The sequence below is a fragment of the Triticum aestivum genome, chromosome 4D (assembly GCF_018294505.1).
Source record: "Triticum aestivum cultivar Chinese Spring chromosome 4D, IWGSC CS RefSeq v2.1, whole genome shotgun sequence".
NCBI classification, from domain to species: domain Eukaryota; kingdom Viridiplantae; phylum Streptophyta; class Magnoliopsida; order Poales; family Poaceae; genus Triticum; species Triticum aestivum.
The window spans coordinates 234,629,777-234,650,104 of NC_057805.1; the positions used below are offsets into that span (position 1 = coordinate 234,629,777).

The window sequence follows — 20,328 nt, forward strand, 5'->3', positions numbered from 1 at the left end:
TCAAATAGACCTCAGCACTCATTAGAGACATGTATTTTTATTTCTCACAAATATATTCATGAGGTTTAACTTACATGTAGCCCCTGCAAAAGATGCATTATTAGAACAGACGTGTGTGTGTGTATTATATATATATAGAGGGAAAATCCATCCTATCACCCGGTGGTAGTTACCCCACATGTCTCATATACTACCATATGGTACTATATATACTATTTTATTATTTTAAATATGTTCATATACTATATCTAAGCTATTTCAAAGCAAGTTGCATGAAAAAATTGTATATGAGTCCATAGTTTTTGTTATATTTGTGAAATACATACATATTTGTACGTAAAAAAGAGCATACCCCAAAAATGATACATACTACCTAAAAATTAGTATATATACTACCTAATCATTGTTATATACTACATACTATACATACATACTCTCGGTTTCGACAGATACTACATACAACATACAAAACGCAAGTGGTGGTAACTACCACTGCTTGTAGGAAACATTTGTCCTATATATATATATATATATATATATATATATATATATATATATATATATATATATATATATATATAGGGAAATATATACCTTGTTGGATTGCATATCTAGCCGTGATATATATGTATGCACATTCAGTTATTTGACATCTTTCCCATCCATTTATTTGATAGAATAATAGGGATTTTTTTTCATGTATACATAATTGCATGAAGTATCTGAGTTGTTAAAAAATTAAGTAAAGAAACAAAATTAACTTTTTAGCTAAACAAAACAAAGCAGCCATATTTGTTCTTCATAGGATAATATCATGAAACATAAATCCGTGGTTGTAAGATCATCAAATTCACATGTTTCCATGCTCATCCATGATTAAAAACAATGATATTTGAGAAAATATGTAGGGTACAAGTATTTGAGAAAATTTGGATAGTATAGTGTGCAAACAGGGTCTACAGATACATGTATAAACTGAAAACAGAATTATGGTAGAAGCAAATTTGTTGAACGTTGTTCTTCGTGGCCGTTTGACAGGCGCGTATATTCAGGTGCATACGCTATCCTCTTCCAGCTAGTGACGATCAAGCTCACTTGATCATACTAAACGGCGTGCTCTCAGCTCGGTGGTTAGGGTGTAGTGGTGCCACACAGCCGGCGCGGGTTCGAACCTCAGTTCATACACCGGGTCTCACATCTTCTTCTTTAATAAAAATCAGTAGGGGCTTCTCCCCCTACTGGTCGAGTTTTTCATACTCAACGAACCCCAAATGAACCATATACAATTTGTAGGGTACATGTATTTGAGAAAATTTTGATAGTAGAGTGTGCAAACTGGCCCATCATATATGAACTGAGAGCATGCAACTGGTAATGACATGAAGCAACAAAAAAATGATGTACACCAAGGCAAGTACTTTGCTCATTTTTCTTCAGAGAGCATAGCATAGCTAAGAAATTAAAGCATAAATAGGCGATGAGGCACCCTAGGTGCAGAGCGACATTGCCAAGCAAGATAGTTGGGAATCCAAATGGTTTAGTGCCTCTAATGGCATCAACTATCATCCTGTACAACACAACTAAGTTGTCAGTATAATATTGAAGGCAAACATAATGGAAGTACAATTATATCTCGACCGAGCAAGGTTGAAAATCACCTATGTCAAGACAAAATGCAGATGAGTAGACCCGTCTCACATGCAATGTGGCCCACTGATGAGTGATGTCGATGACAACCCAAATATAAGCCTCTTAGCAACAAAGATCATTATTCAAATTATCAAAATGCTCTACATGCCATTGAAATTCGAAGTTATATGGTAATATGATGAAACAAGATGGCCAGATGTAGCTTCTCCTGAATTATCTATAATTCTTAGAATAGTCTACATGTGTAATCCAAATATGAATCAGGACTTTTTAAATTACAGAAACTCCTAGAGATGTGTCATCAGTTCATCCCCCCGATAGGTGCAGGCTTCAGTCCTATTTGCATGTCGCATTCAATGTCAATGAAGAGCAAACTAATGGAGTACAAATCTACATTTCTACATGCAAAGTAGGCTCGCATAGTAAGTAACCTGCAATCTGAATAAAAATTTCTACTACATAGCTCATAGCAGTAGCTTCTTTCAATTAGAGGATCTATAGAAACACTGAGCAAGTTACATGCGATTTACCAGAAAACGATAATTTTGAGAAGAGTCTCTCCTGTTCTCCATGTCATCAGCCAAATCGAGGTTGACGCTAGTTATTGTATTAAGCCACTTAACTGATTTCTGGACCTTCTTATACAATAGTGTTTAAGTTGGTTTAATTCCTTTTAATTTGTTTTTGGTTTTCGGTCACGGTACCTCTGAACCCTTGTATTCTGCTCTTTCTTCTTCTATTAATGATCTTTCCTAAATGGTTGATGAAAAGATAGTGGGGGACTTTGGACTCTAGCAATGCACTGGATCATCATGAGCCATCTTCGATCTCTTCTCCTTTGGACCTTCCTAATGCATTCCTGCTAAAAAACAATAAGAGGTGAAGACATGGAGTTAAGTTGTACTTCTGTATCCCTCAAGGTTCCTCAGTAGAAACATAAGAATGAAGTAGTAGCAGGCATGATACATAGGCTGAAAACCTGACAATTGACAAAAGAAACCTGGAAAACAAGCACTTCGACTTAAATTTGCTTTTCTTGAATGCACATAGATAAGATCATTTTTTGGAAGAAATCCTTCAGCGCAAGAGATTGCCAACATAATTACATAATAGCGATAGTAGTTATTGTAACCAATTATGTGTGCTAGTAAGGTGGACTACTGGTGGAATACTGAATCGGTGAACAAAAAATTCTGGAAGTTATCAAGGACGTATTGTCTTGAGTAGTGCATAGATGAACTGTTCGTGAGATGAAAATGTGGAAACTATCAACTGATTTCTCCCCCCTCAACAAATCAGTTTCTTACTCTTCACTTGATTTCTGATTTTAGATCTAAAGATAACACAACTCAGAGGATTATTTAAAGAAATGCCATGGGCAATCAGAGAAAGGCCTCCTACTATATGGATGATACTCTCTCAGCGTCTGGCAACAACTGCTGCTCCTCAAGGTCGCTTGGCCGGTGCTACTGCTTCTCATAGCATCTTACGGTCTTGTACCCGCCTCAATGGACAACATCGAGGCATCAACTGAATCAACTCTAGCACAAAAATGGAAGTAGCCACTTCCAACATGAATGAGGTGCGAGATCTGCCAATCGTCCCTGCCACTTTCATTATTTTAGGTCATTTAAATATATTAAAACTGAGCATCTTTCTAGCCCTCTCGGGCTATTAGCACTTTCAGCCTTTGGATCATCAGTTTAGGATGTTTTTGGCCGTTAGATTTAGTCTTAATCCCGCCTGGAATCGTTGTGTTCGCTAAAACCGAGTGTTTCCTTGTTGGGCCGCTGCTCCGGTGACTATTTTGGACCCCTGGTGTGAAATTCGGCCTAATGGGCTTTTGCAAGTCTCCTTCCGTGCAGCCACACCCCACGACGCTCCTTTCGTCTCTCTGACTCTCGCGCACGAGACCTACCCTCGCCTACCCTAGGTGCGCCGCCGCCGCCATGGTCTTCATCTCGCAGCTCCTCAATCGCCCCGTCGGAGCGGCGTCTCCGTCTACGTACGCCTACTCGCGGTTGTCCTCTTTCTCCTGTATTCCCTAAAGGTGCAGCAGGGAGCATCTTTTTCTTGAGGCGGCGATGAGCTACATCCCCAAATCGGTGGCGCACTAAATCCCTGAAGCATGTGTTCGATTTTTCAAGCCATGTCTGGAGTTCTCACGCGCGCCGTCGCGAGATCCACCACGTCGAGCAACCAGCCGGAGGTACGTACAAACATCTGACCAGTTTCTAATTGGGGGGCCCTCTCGGTTGGGAGGGGCTCAGGGCGTGCATCACTTCGAGGGTCTGGAATGGCTGTAAGATAGGTTCCTTCAAGTGCAACTTCCAATTTATTCTGCATCTGACTTCTAGAGTAGAATAAATTGGTCAACAGAAGGTGGTCAGTATATTAGAGACTTCAAGAAATTTGAATCGAAAGTTGTCAAACTTGAGTACCTGAATATCGTTGATCCACCTGAGAATACTGCATGTTATATTGAGTTTATGTGACGTCCATATACAGACGTCCTGGACTGACTGCATAACCATTTCTTTCAGGGGGGATTTTATAATTCACTGTTAAAATGTGGAGTCGTGACGAGACCAGGTTACTTGCAGAGAGGTTAGCAGGGCGACACGTCCCTGCTTCGGGCCTCACGGACCTCACGCCGATCAGGTTGGTACGAACTGGCGCTCGACTGTTTGTCTGTTCGACGGGCAAAACCGATCTGTTGTAGTTTGACGGAAGTACTCAATCTTCAGTTTCTGGTTGACTCATGGTGGATGATATGTGCCACTTGCCTGTGACGCATAATGCAGTAGGTGTGACTTTTTGTTTTCTTTAGTACAAGCATCTGTGCATATAAGCTTACCTCACCTGGCACTCTCCGATCACCCTTACTACTCCAGCAACAGAACCTCTAGCAGCATGGTTCTTGGCTTGGTTACTCTCTATCTACATTTGTTTCTTTCCTGTACAACCCCTCTTCCACGCAATGATTACAATGTTCTAATATCTTACCAATCCTTATTTTGTGCAGGTGGTGTCCATACTGGTTGGAGTCAATTGTTTCGGGTAAATCTTGGAGACTGGTTCTGGCATTTTGATTTGGGGAATCTTTTAGTCTTCAATCTCAAATGGCCATTGGACAGGTTATTACTAGCGCATTTTGGGAATTCTTAAGTTTCCACCCCCGGTGGATAGCGGCACTTAATTTTGTTTTAAAGTTCTCTATTTGTTGATTTGGTTTTCCATCATTCCAAGTTAAATGGATTTGTGCAGATTTTCTCTAAAGTAAATGATTGGTCAAGGCAGATGATTACCGACGCTAGAGTAGCAATTAAGCAGATTTTCTCTAAGAATTACTTCATGTTCTGGTTCCTTTTTCTGTTATGTCTTGTGAGCATACACAAAGATGTCCAGGGAATATATATCTTCTCCAAGAAGCAAAGGTAAAATCTAATTAGAAGAACGCATGTTTTTATTAGTAACACCTAACCTCCTTATTGGAAATGGGTGCCACCAGACGTGTGTATGGATGCTAGGTCAATTTTTTGTAGTTATCCACTAACCCGGAAAACACTACGGAACTTGTTCGGCTCTTAGAATCAGACATCACAGAGCAGCCATTCCGGCAATTCTCAAATGTTGATGTCCATTCCAAGCTTTACATAGATATCTTTCCTTAAAATAAATAAATTATAGTTAGAAACAAGCCCGTCATAAAGGAGGATCTACAGTTAGCAATTTTATTTCAATAGATTGAAGAAATGAATGAAAAACATGGTTTTTGTTATATATGTGAGTATACTATTCGAATCCTTCTTGCTATTTTTATGAGGCATCACTTCACAATTTTTATTTATGGAGCTTCCTTCAGTCTGTAGTCTATAGATGCAACTTTATTTATTGGTCCATACATTTTCTATAGATGACATCTCAAGCACTTGCTCAAATAAATTATAATTTATTTATACAGGCTGGTGCTGATGTGAATAAAATTGACTATATGGGCATTACTTGATGGCAGCAATGAACAGTGTCCTACCTGGTATGATGAACTTCTTACTAGATGCTGGTGTTAACCCAAATGTTCCTGCCAGAATGAGTTAATGAGTCTTATATTATTTCCTCCTCTGCCTTTGTGATCCCATTTTCATGCAGTACAAAGTTAAAAGTAGTTTTATGTTTTTGTTTCAAGGATACTGGAAGAGGGGATCTTGATTGTTGAGGTCATTAAAGTAAACTTCACTATTTAGATTGATAAAGTTGAAATCTGATCTTACTTCCTGCGTTATAATTTTCATTTCCACTAGAGGATTTCACTTTCATTACCAGTGCTGATGTTTTGTTTAGCATGGCTTGGGATATTTCATGTTCATGTATCAAAGACTCATTACCAGCGTTGATGTTTTATTTAGCATTGTTGCTAATTCATATATTTCCTTAAAATTTAAAAGGAAATAGTATTATCATCTAACATCTCACACCCATAATTTGAATGTTGTGATTATTAAAGAAATAAGACTTGCTATTTTATAACTTAGTAGGTGCCAATTTGTCTGCGAGCTACCAATTGAGCATCGAACGGAGATGGAAGTATTGTGCTCGTGCTGATGGTGCATGTATGTACGTGTAGCTGACTGAGGATGACACATTGCTTCTTAAAGTTTAGTGCTATGGCTTGGGGAAGTGGCAAATTTGACAATTTTGACCTCGGGACGAAATCATTTCACAGAATGAACTGGGTGCGAAACTATTTCACTCCTCTGACCTTTTTGTGTAGCGTCCGCCACGCCAGCGCCACACCGTACTATGCAGCGCCTAGCGCGGCGGCGTTGCACACCTGTCCACCGTGGCAGCCCCTGGGCCCGCACCCAGCAGTGCAGCGCCTGGACGCTGGGCGCCACATATGTAATGTGCAGCGCCTAGCGGCTAGGCGCTGCACTGTGACTTATCCAGCCACTTTGCTGGCCCCCCTCCCCCACCCCCCACACCACACACTCTCCCACTCTCTCCCCAAGCTTTGGCCCCTCTCCCCCTCTCAAATCCTCTCCCAAATCTTGCAAATTTGAAGAATTTGTCCGTGGATTTCGAAGTCAAACCCTCCCTCAAGGTAATATTCTTTGATCCCCTTGTTTTGATCCAACAAAGTTCTCCCATTGCTCATTTGTTGCTAGTTTGGGGAAACCCTAGTTTTGTTTGGATCTAGAGATTTGCATGGAGATGTGAGATGTTTGTTTGCCAATTTCTATGATTAGGCTTTGTTAGTATGCTAGGGTTATTCTTATGGGTGTTCTTATGTTGGTGTTAGAGTTAGGTTTAGGGCTAGGGTTATGGTTATGGTTATGGTTAGGGTTAGGTTAAGGTTAGGGTTAGGATTGTTGTTTGATATATATATTAGGGTTTGTATTCCGTGTTTATCCTTGGATTAGTCTCATGGTAGCAATGTTATCTTGTGTTCTTTGAATGCTTATAGGGATGGGAAGAACATGTGTGTTTGTTCATCATGGGGACAAAGACGCCTTTTTGAAAGGCAATATAGAACCGAACCCGGATGAGCTTGACATGGTGTTTGATAGTAGTCCTATCTATGCGGAGCTCTTGCAACAAGTTAGGAAAGATTTGAATTGGATGGACCCTAGTGATATCATTGAGTTGGAGGAAAGGCATAATGTTGGTTTTGAAATGCACATCCGTTGGAAGACAATGCGTGTCAACTCGGAGCAACGTTGGGTTGCATACAAGGAGACGGTGGCCGAATCACTAGACAAGGCTCTTGAGTTATTTGCAACGAAGAAGGTTGATTCAAGTTTGCATTTGGACTTGAACCGGAACCCCTCCCCTTTGGTTGCTTGTAGGCCCCCACCCTTGAAGCGAGATGAAATTGTTGAACCTCTTTTGACCCAAGAAGTGAGGCCAACATTGAGCCCGTTTACAAACAACCAAGATGAATCTTTGCAAGAGGACAATGATGAGTATGCGGACGATGACAATGAAGTTAATCTCCATGACAACAATGTGGGTGATCTCGACAAATATCATTTGCAAGAGACAATGGACCATTCCATCCCTTTTTCCCGTGCATATGCATCGGACTCGGATGACGATGGTCCCGATGAACAAGTTGATGCGGAGGGGTTCACGGTGAAGGAGGCCGAAGCTTTCGAGAAGGTATTTGGTCGGGATCATCGGACTACATTGTTCAAGGATGTTAGTCTCGCGGATGAAGCCGTGGTAGATGGTGGCCAATGTGTACCTCTTGGGGTTAGGCCAAGCTCTCACCGTGATTTGTTAGGCGACAAGAACCGGATTGCTAAAGGTTCTAAGTTTGACACCTTGTTGAAATTGAAGATGTGGCTCGACAACTACTCGGTTACGCATTATCGTCCACACAAGGTGGTGAACTCGGACGTCAATGTGCGCTACACGGTTGCATGTGCATGTGAAGATGAAATATGTCCGTGGATTGTGCGTGCAAGACCATGGAAAGGAGGTCCAATTTTGGCATGTAGTGAGTTGTGTGCCAACTCACTTGTGCCAAGGCAAAAGGGTGGATGGCAAGATTGTGTCCCAAGACCACAAACAACTCACGTCCGAATTCATCGCTTACAGGCTCTCCAACTCAATATCCACACTTCCAACAATGAGCGTCTAACATGTCATTGATCTTGTGAAAGCCATCTTTCATTACAAAGTGAAATACGACAAGGCATGGAAGGCGAAGCAAGCCGCATTTAAGATGTTGTATGGTACATGGGAGGAAGCATACAACCGAATCCCTAGGTTGTTGTTAGCCATGGCCGCGACAAACCCGGGCATGGTTCATGTGGTCGAGTCTCATGGGCACCAAATAACGGTCCATGAAGGAAGGAAAGTCAGAGTATTTGGTCGTGCTTTTTGGGCGTTCGAGCAATGTGTGAGGGCTTTCAAACATTGATGGCACGTTCTTAACCGGACAATACAAGGGCACCTTGTTGGTTGCGATAGCAAGTGATGCCAATAACCGGGTGTTGCCATTGGCATTTGCTTTGGTTGAGGTGGAAAACAATGACAACTGGGAGTGGTTTCTGCATCTTTTGAGGACGAAGGTGTTACCCGCTCAAAGGGAAATTTGTGTCATATCGGATCGGCATCCAGGAATTCTTAACGCGGTGGAGATTGACATTCCCGGGCATGCTCCGTTGCACCATCGATGGTGCATGAGGCACTTTTGTTCAAACTTCTATAGGGCATGTGGCCTTAAGGAGTTGGCCGATGATCTTCAAGATTGTTGTCTCGCTTTCTTCGATAAGCGCGTCGCCACTTTGTACAACAAATTGCTCGCACACAAAAAACTTGTTCTCGGGGTCAAGACTTTCTCAATAGGCACATTCAATATCGGAACAAGTGGGCACGTGCTTTTGATGAAGATGGCCGGAGATACGGTCAAATGACAAGCAATATAGCCGAATGCTTCAATAGGGTGCTCAAAGGTGCACGTGGATTACCCGTGACGGCAATAGTTCAATACACATTTGACAAGATGAATGCGTACTTTGTAAAGTACTCGATGAAAACCGATGCACAGATAGCGGATGAGAACCCACGAAAGTACAAGTACAAGTTCCCACCCAAAGTTGATGAATGGTTGGTATTTCAATCACGGAAAGCGGACTCAGAAGAAGCTATATTATATGACAACGAAGAGTGGAAGTACGAAGTGAAAGAGCCAGGAGGAACCACAAACGATGGCCGGCAACATGGAGGTCGGGCTTTCAAGGTGTCGTTAACACAATGTGATTGCACTTGCGGGAGGCCATTGTTGCTTCATCTCTCATGCTCACACTTGTATACCGCCGGTCGCGTTAGGAATGTGGACATCAATCACCCACGCACCGTGAGGGAGTCGGAGTTCTCAATCATGACGGTCAAGAAAACATGGGCTCCCCGCTTTTACCCATACTTTGACCAATCACAATGGCCGGAGTATCATGAAATTCAACTATGGCTGGATCCGGAGTTGAAGGTTGTTAAAAGGGGTAGACGTAAGACAAAGCGTCTTAGAGGCGACATGGACGGATGGGGCCATGGTGGCCGCCGCGAAGCGGGCAACGACCAATTCCAAGAGCCTCGTGAGAGCTCCCGTTGTGGGGAGTGCAAAGGTCATGGCCACAACAAAAGAAAATATACGAAACCAAGGAAAAGGTCCAAGTAAAATGATGCAAGCACAAGCCAACAAGGAGCTACACAAGGGAGCCAACCAAGTGGTAGCCAACCTAGTGGTAGCCAACAAGTGCCAAGCCAACCAAGTGGTAGCCAACCTAGTGGTAGCCAACAAGTGCCAAGCCAACCAAGTGTTAGCCAAAGAGGATCTAGGCAACAAAAAGGTCGGCAACTAGGACTTACAAGAGGCCGTGGTGGTGGTAGAGCTCGTGATGGTGGTCTAGGCCGTGGTGGTGGTAGAGCTCGTCGTGGTGGTAATGGCCGTGGTGATGGTCTTGGCCTTGGTGGTGGACTTGGCCGTGGTGATGGACAAGGGCAAGTTCGTTATAGAGGAATGTTTGGATACCTAGATGGACCGTTTCCGTATGTTCCTCACTAACTATAATGTATCATATATTCTTGTTTTTCCATATGTTCTTTTTTTTCATATGTGCTTCCATTTGTTTTTATTGTCCTTACGAACCATTATGTTTCACTCATTGTAGGTATGGCGGCTTTCCAACCCAATAAACCAACGATGAAGGAGGATGGCGAAGACGGGATGGTGGGAGAAGGCTGCGAAGAAGATTAGAGAGGAGGATGCAGCCAAGCTAAAGAAGAAGAAGGAAGAGGAGCTTGAGAAGGAGAGGAAGGCAAAACAGAGAGCGTCAAATGCGATGCGCGCTAGGGAGCAAGTGTTGATGAGGAAATGTGAGGAGGCACAGAAGAAGCGTCAACAGGATTTTGAAGAAAGAACCATGAAGCTTTGGGCAATTGCAGCTGAAAAAGAAGAGAGGGACAATCAGATATTCATGGAGAGGGTGGTTAAGGAGGCTCACCTCATAAAAAAAAGGAGGAGGAAGAGGAAGAAGAGAGGAAGAAGAAGGGAAAGGGGCCTTGCTCTACGCAATAGAGCTATGTCGTCCTCTTCGATTTGGTTGTGAACTACTATGTGCCATGAACTACTATGTCTCCTCCTCGATTTGGTTGTGAACTACTATATGCCGTGAACTACTATGTCTCCTCCTCGATTTGGTTGTAAGAACTACTATGTGTCGTTGATTACTATGTCTCCTCCTCGATTTGGTTGTAAGAACTACTATGTGTCGTGAAGTACTATGTGTTATGAACTACTATGTGTCGTGAAGTACTTCGTGCATATGTTCTTTTCACAGTTGTTTGCTTGCTTCGTATCAATCCTACTTCACATCTACTTACTATGTTTGCATATGCTAAAAAATTCACACTAAGTCCAAGTGCAACGCCTAGCATCTGGGCGCTGCAATCTACAGTGTGGCGCCTCCAAGCTAGGCGCTGCACAGATCTGTAGCTATCCAGAGAGCAACAGAAGGTATGGCAAGTTACAGAGATGTGTGGCGCTTAGCCAGGAGGCGCCACACTATACAGTGCAGCGCCTAGACGCTGGGCGTTGCACTGTAGAGTGTGGCGCCTCCAGGCTAGGCGCTGCAGAAGTCTGTAGCTATCCAGAGAGCCACAGAAGGTAGGCCTCCAGTTTGGGGCAAAAATTTTGCTAAGTGTTTGTGCAGCGCCTAGCTCGGAGGCGCCACACTCTACAGTGCAACGCCTAGCGGCAAGGCGCTGCATTGTAGAGTGTGGCGCCTCCGAGCTAGGCGCTGCACAAGTCTGTAGCTATCCAGACAGCAACAGAAGTTAGGCCTCCAGTTTGGGGCAAAAATGTCGCCAAGTGTTTGTCCAGCGCCTAGCTCGGAGGCGCCACACTCTACAGTGCAACGCCATGCGGCTAGGCATTGCACTGTATAGTGTAGCACCTCCGGGCTAGGCGCTGCACAAGTCTGTAGCTATCCAGAGAGCAACATAAGGTAGGCCTCTAGTTTGGGGCAAAAATTTCGCTAAGTGTTTGTGCAGCGCCTAGCTCGAAGGCGCCACACTATACAGTGCAGCGCGCAGCGCCTAGCTCGAGGTGCCACACTATACAGTGCAACGCCTAGCGGCAAGGCGCTGCACTGTAGAGTGTGGCGCCTCCGAGCTAGGCGCTACACAAGTCTGTAGCTATCCAGAGAGCAACAGAAGGTAGGCCTCCAGTTTGGGGCAAAAATTTCGCCAAGTGTTTGTGCAGCGCCTAGCTTGGAGGCACCACGCTCTACAATGCAACGCCTTGCGGCTAGGCGTTGCACTGTATAGTGTGGCGCCTCCGAGCTAGGCGCTGCACAAGTCTGTAGCTATCTAGAGAGCAACAGAAGGTAGGCCTCCAGTTTGGGGCAAAAATTTCGCCAAGTGTTTGTGCAGCGCCTAGCTTGGAGGCGCCACACTCTACAGTGCAACGCCACACTCTACAGTGCAACGCCTTGCGGCTAGGCGTTGCACTGTATAGTGTGGCGCCTCCGGGCTAGGCGCTGCACAAACACTTAGTGTTTTTTTGTCATTCATACTGGGTCATTTTCAGCCACAGTTCAACATTTCGTATAATAAACATTAAGGTTCAAAAAGGGTTCACCAAATACATCATTTCTTAAAAAGGATCATCACAATAAGTTCAAGTTTAACATAGAGCTACCACCACTCCAAGTTCAACGGCATAACAAATTCCACACTACTAATAGCTACGATCACTCCAAGTTCAACGACATAACAAATTCCACATTACTAATAGCTACCACCACTCCAAGTTCAACGACATAACAAATTCCACTCTAAGTTCAACATTATAAATAAAGGACGATGACTAGTGCTTTCCGCGCTTGCTGGCTCCTCCCCCCCTCTTGACGCTTATCTTCTTCGCCTTCCTAGGAAGAGGAACCCGCTCCAGCGGCTCCGGTTCCTCCACGTCATCTACATAGTCATCCAAAGCCGCCATCCGCGAGGTGCCGACCGTCCTTTTGCCTCTTTGGCCTCTTTGGGTGAAGTCTTCAGGCGTGTACTTGTTGATTCCCTTCCTAGGCTTCAACTCGTATGCAGACCGAGCCTGGTACGTCCACACGGTCATATCATCAGTAACCTATGCATCAACAGAAGATATGGAAAGACCGTGTGTGAGGATATAGTTAGGAATGCATCAACAAATGGATATATATCGTCATGCCATACCTCTTGGGTGACCACACCCACATCCTCATCCTCGAAAGGTTCATCATGGCCCTGCCCCGAAGCGGATCTGATGGTGTCGCCGACCTAGACCATTCTAGTGATACATACTCGGGGTCACGACAACCGAAAAAGTTTGATAGCCACCTTAACTTTTGGCCCTGGCGCTGCAACATGTGCAAGTGAATGAGACATGGAACGTAGCAACAAATGTTAAGTGCTAGTTTGAAGGAGATGTGAACCTTAATGAATGCTCGAAGTGCACCTTCCCCATCGCTTTTGCCAGCCGGGGTTGTTTCCAGAATAGTCTCGGTCTCATCAGCTGCTTTCTTGATCTGGGCACGCTATGAACAGAAACGGTATCAAAGTGTTAGGCAAGCGAAGATGTGAATAGTGCGAATGAAAAAGCAAAAAGGCTAACCACAAAGTTCATCACTGGAGCTGAAGGCATCACTGAGTTGCCTTTCCTGACTAATGCGTTGTACTGGTGCTGGGCTACCTCATCAAAAATGGTGGGTTCTTCCAGAATCTCCTCAGCATACGCCGGCTTGCATACCTCCACGCGGGTACTTGCAAGAAACCATGTGAGATAGTTGTTGAACGCGATCGGGCAGTGCTCACGAAGCTGGGCTCGTTTTCCAGCCTTTGCTTGCTCCACACTAAGAGCGAACTGCACGACATACTTCCTGTGATGCTTGGCCCAATCCTTGATCTTCCGTTGCTTTTTCCTATCGAACCTGCAAGTTAGAAACAGAATAGCAGCATCATCGAAACCGTCGAGAAGCTGCTAAGTGCTCAAGGTTAATTATATCTTACGCGTGTAGCAACTTGTCCGTGTCCTCCCACTCCGACGGGTGTGGCTGGAATAAACCAAACTGGCGGAACACCCGATGTGGCAGGTGAAGCTCAACCGCCCAGTTGCATATCGGTGGGGACCGCATATGCCAGAGATCCCTATCCCTAGTGCACATCGGCTTCAGCCTGAACTCTATAGGGTTACCAAAACTCTCTCCTTTTCCATACGGCTCCCATTCCACCTGCAAAATGGGAATGAATGCAAAATTGATATCGAGTTACGATACAAGCATGATAATCACTTATGCAATGTCGGTTCACCTGCTCAGGCGTGATCGCGTCCAGCTCGCTCTTGTACAACTTGTACATTACCGAGGGATCATCCGTCGTCTCATTTAACACATCCCACTTGTAAGCCCAAGTGGGGAGCCGTAGTGAGTCGTCTTTGTCGTCCCAATCCTCGTACTTCACAGTCTTCGGTCGTCCAATCGGCAAACGCTCCCAGCTCCATATGGAAAGTGCGAGCAGACAACCACCAATACCTCCAGTGTGCCTACAACAGGCTTCGTCCAACTGCACATAAAAGAGAACATGGTCAAATTTGCCGCAAGAGCGCATTGATAATGTATCAATGAAGTGAAAAGAAAACAACTTCATACCTGTCGATACAAGTAAGCCAGTGTCGCCGAACCCCAACTCCATTTGCCATCGAAGACGGTCAACGCCTTCAGCCACATCCATGGAGCATTCTTACCTGTGCCATCAGCAAACATAGTCCTGGATATCACGTACCACATGTAGACACGAGCATATGTCTTCACCATGTCCTCATTAGCATCCTCGGGGCAAGTACTGAAGTTCGATGATATCCACGTGAAAGTAGCGCCGGCTGCGACTCTTTCCTTCTTCTTATCTTCTGCTTCTGGTTCCCGAGGCTCCGGAGGAACCATACCGATAAGGGCATGCATCTGCGCGCGCCACCCATCAGAATCGGTGTTCATACATAAAGGATTGCCATCGATAGAAAGACCGGTGATCATAGCAATATCCTGGAGCGTCACGGTCATCTCCCCGGTCCGAAGATGGAAAGTGTGTGTCTCCGGCCTCCAATGATCAATAAGCGCGGTGAGTGCTGCAACATTGTTGGGTGGCGTCGACCGGCGGACCAACTGAATGAAAGGGAAAGTCCGGCCTCCCTTACATACGGTGTGTACCGCTCATCATAGCGCATCCATCCAAGGGTGACCCCGTGAGACCGAAGCTTCAGAGGTGCAAGCTCCTACAAACAAACAAATCATAACATTACATATGGGACATTTGTGTTTGAAAAAAATACGAAATTCATAACACCGGCCACTTTCAGTATTACCCGCTGCTCCACCGACATAGCGTACGACCGGTGTTGTTTGTCCCAATGATCATCGAGAAGCCAAACCATCCTAACAATTTCAACAAAGCATTCTTGTCAACACGATTATCTTTTCAATTAAAAAAAACTAAAGTAGGCCTACTACATGCAAGATTCAAAGCATATGTATCCAAAGCATTTTTCTCAATATGAGCATAATTTCAGTACAAATAAACTAAACTAGGCCTACTTCATACAAATAACTTTTCCATAGAAATAACATGTCATTCTATGTATCCAACCATATCTTTTCAATAAAATAAAATAAACTAGGGTTCCACAAATCAAACAAACAAGGGTTGTAATACATGCAAAATTCTAATACATGCAAGATTCAAATCTAATCAAATCAAACAAGGATTCCCCAAATCTTCAAAATACCATATTTTGTATGGATAGAAAGAAGGGGATCGGAGGAGAGTACCTTCTAGGATGGATTGGTGAAGAAATGCACGGACCAAATCGTCGGATCTGAAGGATTTGGGAGAGGGGATTGAGAGGGGGAGAGGAGGAAGCCGCCGCCGCACCTGTTCTGTAACTCCTCCTGGAACGAATGGGTGGGGTGGGGGGAGGGGGAGCGGGCGGCTGGCATCTAAGTCACAGTGCAGCGCCTACCTCGTAGGCGCTGCACTGCTGGGTCCGGGGCCCAGGGCTGCCACGGTGGACTAGAGTGCAACGCCCCCGAGCTAGGCGCTGCACCGTTGGGTGTGGCGTCGGCGTGGCGGGCGCTGCACAAAAAGGTCAGGGGAGTGAAATAGTTTCACGGGCAGTTCATTCTGTGAATTGATTTCGTCCCGAGGTCAAAATTGTCAAATTTGCCTAGGGAAGTACCTATGCTAATTTGCCGTCAGTTTGATTTGTATTTTGTGATTTTGTTTTATTATAGTTGAATTAAACAATGATAGTGGGTGTTGTAAACGATTTCCTTTAGATATAGTTGTTTTTAAGATCCAGTTTTGCCTGATACCGGCTAGCACACCGACCATTTGGATACATCCAGCGTTAGATTGAGAAATATGCACTGTGTCTATCAGTTTCCTATTGTTCATATTTATATTACAAATATTAGCATGTCTTCCAAGTATCTACAAATAAGGTGCATAACCAACCCATTGAAAATGATTAAACATTCATTATGGACTCAAGTTTGGAAAGAAAACAAAAAAATTGCTGATAAACAACTCCATGTTTTTACATAAATTCCTAGCACTTCATACTATAGTAAAAAAAAAGGACGGGTGCGGCAACACGTGCCAGCAATGATCTAGTAGAAGAAATATATCACATCCAACAAGGAGTCTCACCCGTCACGCAGCAACCCACAAGTCAGTTCAGCACGCCGGCAAGGAAGAGGAGGTCTGATGGGCAGCCACCATGGATGGGAGAGCCCGCGGCTGCCGTAGTGCCGTGCAGGGCAGGGCTAGAGCAAGGGATGGTAGCAGTTATCTCCATTTACACAGCAGCGTGTCCTAAAATGGGAGTGCCCCTCTCCCCCTCTTCTCTTCTTCCTCGACCTCCGACGCTCGCTCACGAGTTGGGCTTCACAGTGGCAATGGATCTGTTAGAAGCATGCACGGTAAAGGAGATTAGCAAGCACAGAAAGAATGAGTAGGGCTCACGGAAAAAAGCAGAAGGAGGTGAGCCGACACCCGGCAGTAACGGACCTCCACCATGATCGATAGGAAGGAAGAACGTGGGGCGGCGCCGCCGTGTCGTCGCTGCCTCTTCGGATCACCCGGGTACTGGGGGGACAGCGACCTCGACCGAGCGTTAGATGGGCTAGCCCATGCAGAGGGGCAGTAACAGGCTCCTTGTAGCAGACCCAATCAACGAGGTGCCTGCGTTTTTGCTACGGGAGTAGTAGCCCAGCCGAGTGTGCAGGGTTGTGCGGGATTAGAAACCTACATCTGACGGCCAGCAGAGTCCATAGGCAAGATCGAACGGCCAGAAATCATGAATGCGTGAGAGGCTTCCTAGAGTGCACAGTTATAATGTCTTTAAATGCAAAGGCATGAGATTGAGTACATGAGTGTTGTTTGCAGATATTGTTAAAGTTTGACTGCTCAAATATATGAATCTTTTGTACGGTGGAAGTTGCATGTGTTGAATTATTGGCGTCTTCTTATATTTTTATCAATATTGCAATATAGAAAAAAGTACTTGCCTAGTCATACATGATTGAGAAGAACGGACGAATACAGAAAACATAGTCATGTATTGTATGCCCCCATACCTTACATGATTGACGATCTGGCCATCGACTGGTGCTAGAAGATCTCCCACTCTTAGAGCCTGCCAAGGCTCTGCTTGTGGCTCTCAAAGACCTCAAATAGCTCTGGCTGGTATTCGCCACCTTGCTCATCGTTGCCGAAGTCAACGACATCGTCTCTCGAAGCATGTGGTTCAAGCGTGTCAATTTACAACATCCCTGGATTGATTAAATCACTACTGAAGAACATCAGGTGGCATGAAACAATTATGGTCATCCTCAGAGAAAATATACGCAAGCGGCAATGAAAGTTGTACATACCTTTAATTCACAACGACCTTGCTGGCAATGTCGGTGATTTTCAGGTTCTTTGGAGGTCCCACGTGGGCTCATGGTCTCAACATGCGCGCCAACGGTTTGGTTATGTACCCTATAAAGCTGTGCGCGTGCTCTGATGCTATGTCGGCATTCTCCTCGATGCAAATCAAACAATTCAAGTGATATATTTTCTTGTACATGTGTGTAATTAATCAATCTAAGGACTAAATCTTGTTGTAGCCTTGCAAGTGGAGATGTGTCAAATCCTAGAAAATCATCAAGTTACGATTGAGCAAGTCTAGCCGAGTAGAAGACACAAAAAATGCATTTACTATGCTTCCTCTTTCAACTAAAAGGGCGACTTGACTCAATCAAATGTCCATACATGCTAATTTAAAGGCTTAAAAACTCTCTATTCTACTAAAGTTCATAAGAATTATGAAGAAACATATAGGATAAAGATGTATATCTAGAAGGGGATTGCAGCCTTTCTAGTGTGAAGCTCAGATCTAAAACCACTCTCAGCTTAGACATATCTTATTTATAGTGTTCTGATCCAAAAGAGGAAAACATGATCAATTAATTTCCAAAAGCTGACCATATAAGCAAGGCTAAAAGGAGCCCATTAGTACTGCAAGGTTGATCTAATCACTATATCAACTACTAATACAAATTTCGAACAATAAAAGCAACCATTATGTGGTAGAAACGGACAATAATATTTGATCCTTGAATGATTTGCAGACTCGTATTATAGTGTCAAATACAGGTTATAGGATATCCCTCCATTTAAAACATTTCCCAATAAACATTTAGTTATCTTCTCTAGGCTCTAAAATATCAATATGAACTAAATGGCTTAAGCTGCAGGGAGGAGGAAGCCTACTTGTCTTTAATCTAGGGAAAAATACATACCTAGTTGACAGTATTGTTGATCAGTTATCTAGCAACCCTATAGTCATAATATTAGTGTTTAGTTCTATTACTTCACGTAAGGTTTTCCATTGAGCAGCTAACTGTAATTTTTGGAACATAAATGTCGGGGCCGCCGAAATTCGTGAGGCTGCAAACAGTGAACTAAAAAAGACAAGATAAGAAAATCTTAATAACATCCTTCATTTGTTTAACATATTCATAAAGGTGATGATTAGAGTTTGTCAGAACCTTAGAAGATGATTTAGATTCTCAGACTCAAATAGCAATGTTTGTGGGAAATAACTACTCCCTCCCTCCCAAAATAAGTGCCGCTGAAGTTGTGCTAAATTTTGGGACGGAGAGATTAAACACACAATAGTAACAGAAGAAGTTTATTTTTCTGTCCCATGATAATAGCTTTCAGTTTCACAAATGTAGAAACTAAGACATACAAAAATCCAGCTTTCAAAAATTTATGTAATCTAAAAAACATGAAGACATTTCACAAGTAAAAACATGAAGGTACACACAACAACTCCAAAAATTCCCTAGACCAACGCTAAATAAAAATGGGTGACTGGCAGAAGGCAGTTGAGGCATCAGATAAACCTATTTTGCTATGGCGTAGTATGGATAGCAGTAACAGACAAACTTCGCACAACTAGAACCTGCTTGTCATGGAGGGTGCTTGTGGTACCTGAACCAGCTCCACCTGTTGGAAGACTTGTTGTAGTAAGTGTGATCGACCGCACGTCAGGCCTCTAGGAACATCAGGTTCTCCTCCGTGAGCGCCGGCACTGCTTGGGTCGGTCAAAATAATGAATCAACGAGAATCAAAGCGCCTGTCAATCTGAATCCTCGGCTAGCTCGCGTTGCTTCTTCCTTACGGAACATGGCCTGGAATCCAGGACTCTTCAAACTCGTCTTCAGTCTTTTGGCAGTGATTCCTTGCACAGCTCCTTCCTCCACGTGGTCATGTGAGCCCGGGTAGCAGCAGCTGACCCAGCACATGCACGACAGGAGAAGCACACATGTATCTGTATGGCAATTGGCGAGACATTCACCAAGATATAACAGAACAGAAGTCTTGTAGTTCATCTCAAGGAAAAGGGCATGGCTTGAGATTTATTACCGTAATGGGATGGTGTGGTGGACGAAGACCAAGGACAGGGGTGGCCGAGCCGTTGCGTCCGTCCAGATGCACGTGGACCACCATAGGACGGGTTTGGCTGGATTTGGTTGGAGCAAGCGACGGAGACCTTCAAGTGCAGCCACCGACGGCGGCAACCGCCGCACGCCCCCTCTCCTCGAGATCTGACCATGGATCAACGGATCTCAAGGACACCCTTGGCCGGGATACACGGACACGGGCACCGGCCGCCATACACGCGGGAAGATGGATAGCGCCACACCCCCTACCTTGACCGATCACTGATGTAGAGGGGGTCAACTACGACCGGATCTGGAGCGTCGGCAGGTGGGGAGGCTGCGACAGTCGTGGCACTGATGGAGACTCATGGCGGGGCGTCCTTGCAAGGGAGGCGGTGCCGCGTGTAGAAGGACCGGCAAGGAATCTGGTGGGCGACCGGCATGGCCTGCAGGCGGCATTGGGGGCGATCATGGGAGGATGAGGCTGTTGCGTGCGTGCGTGCGTACGTGCGTGTGGGTTTCCTATCGCGGCGGCATACATTTTTTTCTTTCGTTCTGTAGCGGGAGAGGTGTGACGAAAAAACCAGACTAACAAAAATCGGACGAAAGTGGTGGGACAAAAATAAATCGTGAACGCAATCCGAATAACTCA

General features: G+C 44.6%; 2 protein-coding genes and 1 long non-coding RNA gene across 21 annotated transcripts; 1 reads left to right on the plus strand and 2 right to left on the minus strand.

The window, feature by feature from the left end:
- Nucleotides 1-3,507: 3,507 nt before the first annotated feature.
- LOC123097369 (uncharacterized) lies at nt 3,508-10,755 on the plus strand. 6 transcript variants are annotated; one of them, XR_006447139.1, is made up of 5 exons: nt 3,508-3,859; nt 4,194-4,311; nt 4,676-5,686; nt 6,186-6,751; nt 10,326-10,755. It is a non-coding gene; the product is annotated as an uncharacterized lncRNA (long non-coding RNA). The 6 variants fall into 6 exon arrangements; XR_006447137.1 differs by lacking the exon at nt 6,186-6,751 and having other exon boundaries at nt 4,676-4,787; nt 4,918-5,686; nt 10,326-10,749; XR_006447138.1 differs by lacking the exon at nt 6,186-6,751 and having other exon boundaries at nt 4,676-5,087; nt 5,615-5,686; nt 10,326-10,745.
- Nucleotides 10,756-12,290: 1,535 nt separating this feature from the next.
- On the minus strand, nt 12,291-14,768 carry LOC123097370 (serine/threonine-protein phosphatase 7 long form homolog). The gene is made up of 7 exons (XM_044519084.1): nt 14,337-14,768; nt 13,999-14,250; nt 13,699-13,919; nt 13,304-13,619; nt 13,125-13,226; nt 12,886-13,049; nt 12,291-12,796 (listed from the first exon to the last, which is right to left on the minus strand). Exons 1-7 carry the CDS (start codon nt 14,742-14,744, stop codon nt 12,781-12,783), a joined length of 1,479 nt encoding a protein of 492 aa, XP_044375019.1. The 5' UTR covers nt 14,745-14,768; the 3' UTR covers nt 12,291-12,780.
- Nucleotides 14,769-14,925: 157 nt separating this feature from the next.
- On the minus strand, nt 14,926-20,290 carry LOC123097372 (uncharacterized). 14 transcript variants are annotated; one of them, XR_006447144.1, is made up of 6 exons: nt 19,660-20,282; nt 17,616-19,564; nt 17,319-17,513; nt 16,750-16,992; nt 16,390-16,643; nt 15,056-15,116 (listed from the first exon to the last, which is right to left on the minus strand). XR_006447144.1 is itself a non-coding variant. In XM_044519086.1 (4 exons), the coding sequence occupies exons 1-4, from the start codon at nt 17,685-17,687 to the stop codon at nt 16,613-16,615; spliced, it is 483 nt and encodes a 160-aa protein (XP_044375021.1). In that variant the 5' UTR covers nt 17,688-17,894; the 3' UTR covers nt 16,198-16,612. The 14 variants fall into 14 exon arrangements, 1 of the variants encoding a protein (XP_044375021.1); XR_006447143.1 differs by lacking the exon at nt 15,056-15,116 and adding an exon at nt 15,664-15,813; XR_006447147.1 differs by lacking the exon at nt 15,056-15,116 and having other exon boundaries at nt 16,198-16,643; nt 19,660-19,841; nt 19,947-20,284.
- Between the last annotated feature and the right edge of the window lie 38 nt (nt 20,291-20,328).

Bases quoted from the DNA above. Each gene is read 5' to 3' on its own strand.
- LOC123097370 (XM_044519084.1), bottom strand. From the start codon at position 14,744: ATGACCGTGACGCTCCAGGATATTGCTATGATCACCGGTCTTTCTATC. The intron at 13,227-13,303 runs GTTAGCCTTTTT...TTCTGTTCATAG, and splicing joins CTCCAGTGATGAACTTTGTG to CGTGCCCAGATCAAGAAAGC. The intron at 13,050-13,124 runs GTTCACATCTCC...CACATGTTGCAG, and splicing joins CACTTCGAGCATTCATTAAG to CGCCAGGGCCAAAAGTTAAG.
- LOC123097372 (XM_044519086.1), bottom strand. From the start codon at position 17,687: ATGAGCCCACGTGGGACCTCCAAAGAACCTGAAAATCACCGACATTGC. The intron at 17,514-17,615 runs GTATGTACAACT...TAATCAATCCAG, and splicing joins AAGGTCGTTGTGAATTAAAG to GGATGTTGTAAATTGACACG. The intron at 16,935-17,318 runs GTATGGGGGCAT...CTACTCCCGTAG, and splicing joins CAGATCGTCAATCATGTAAG to CAAAAACGCAGGCACCTCGT.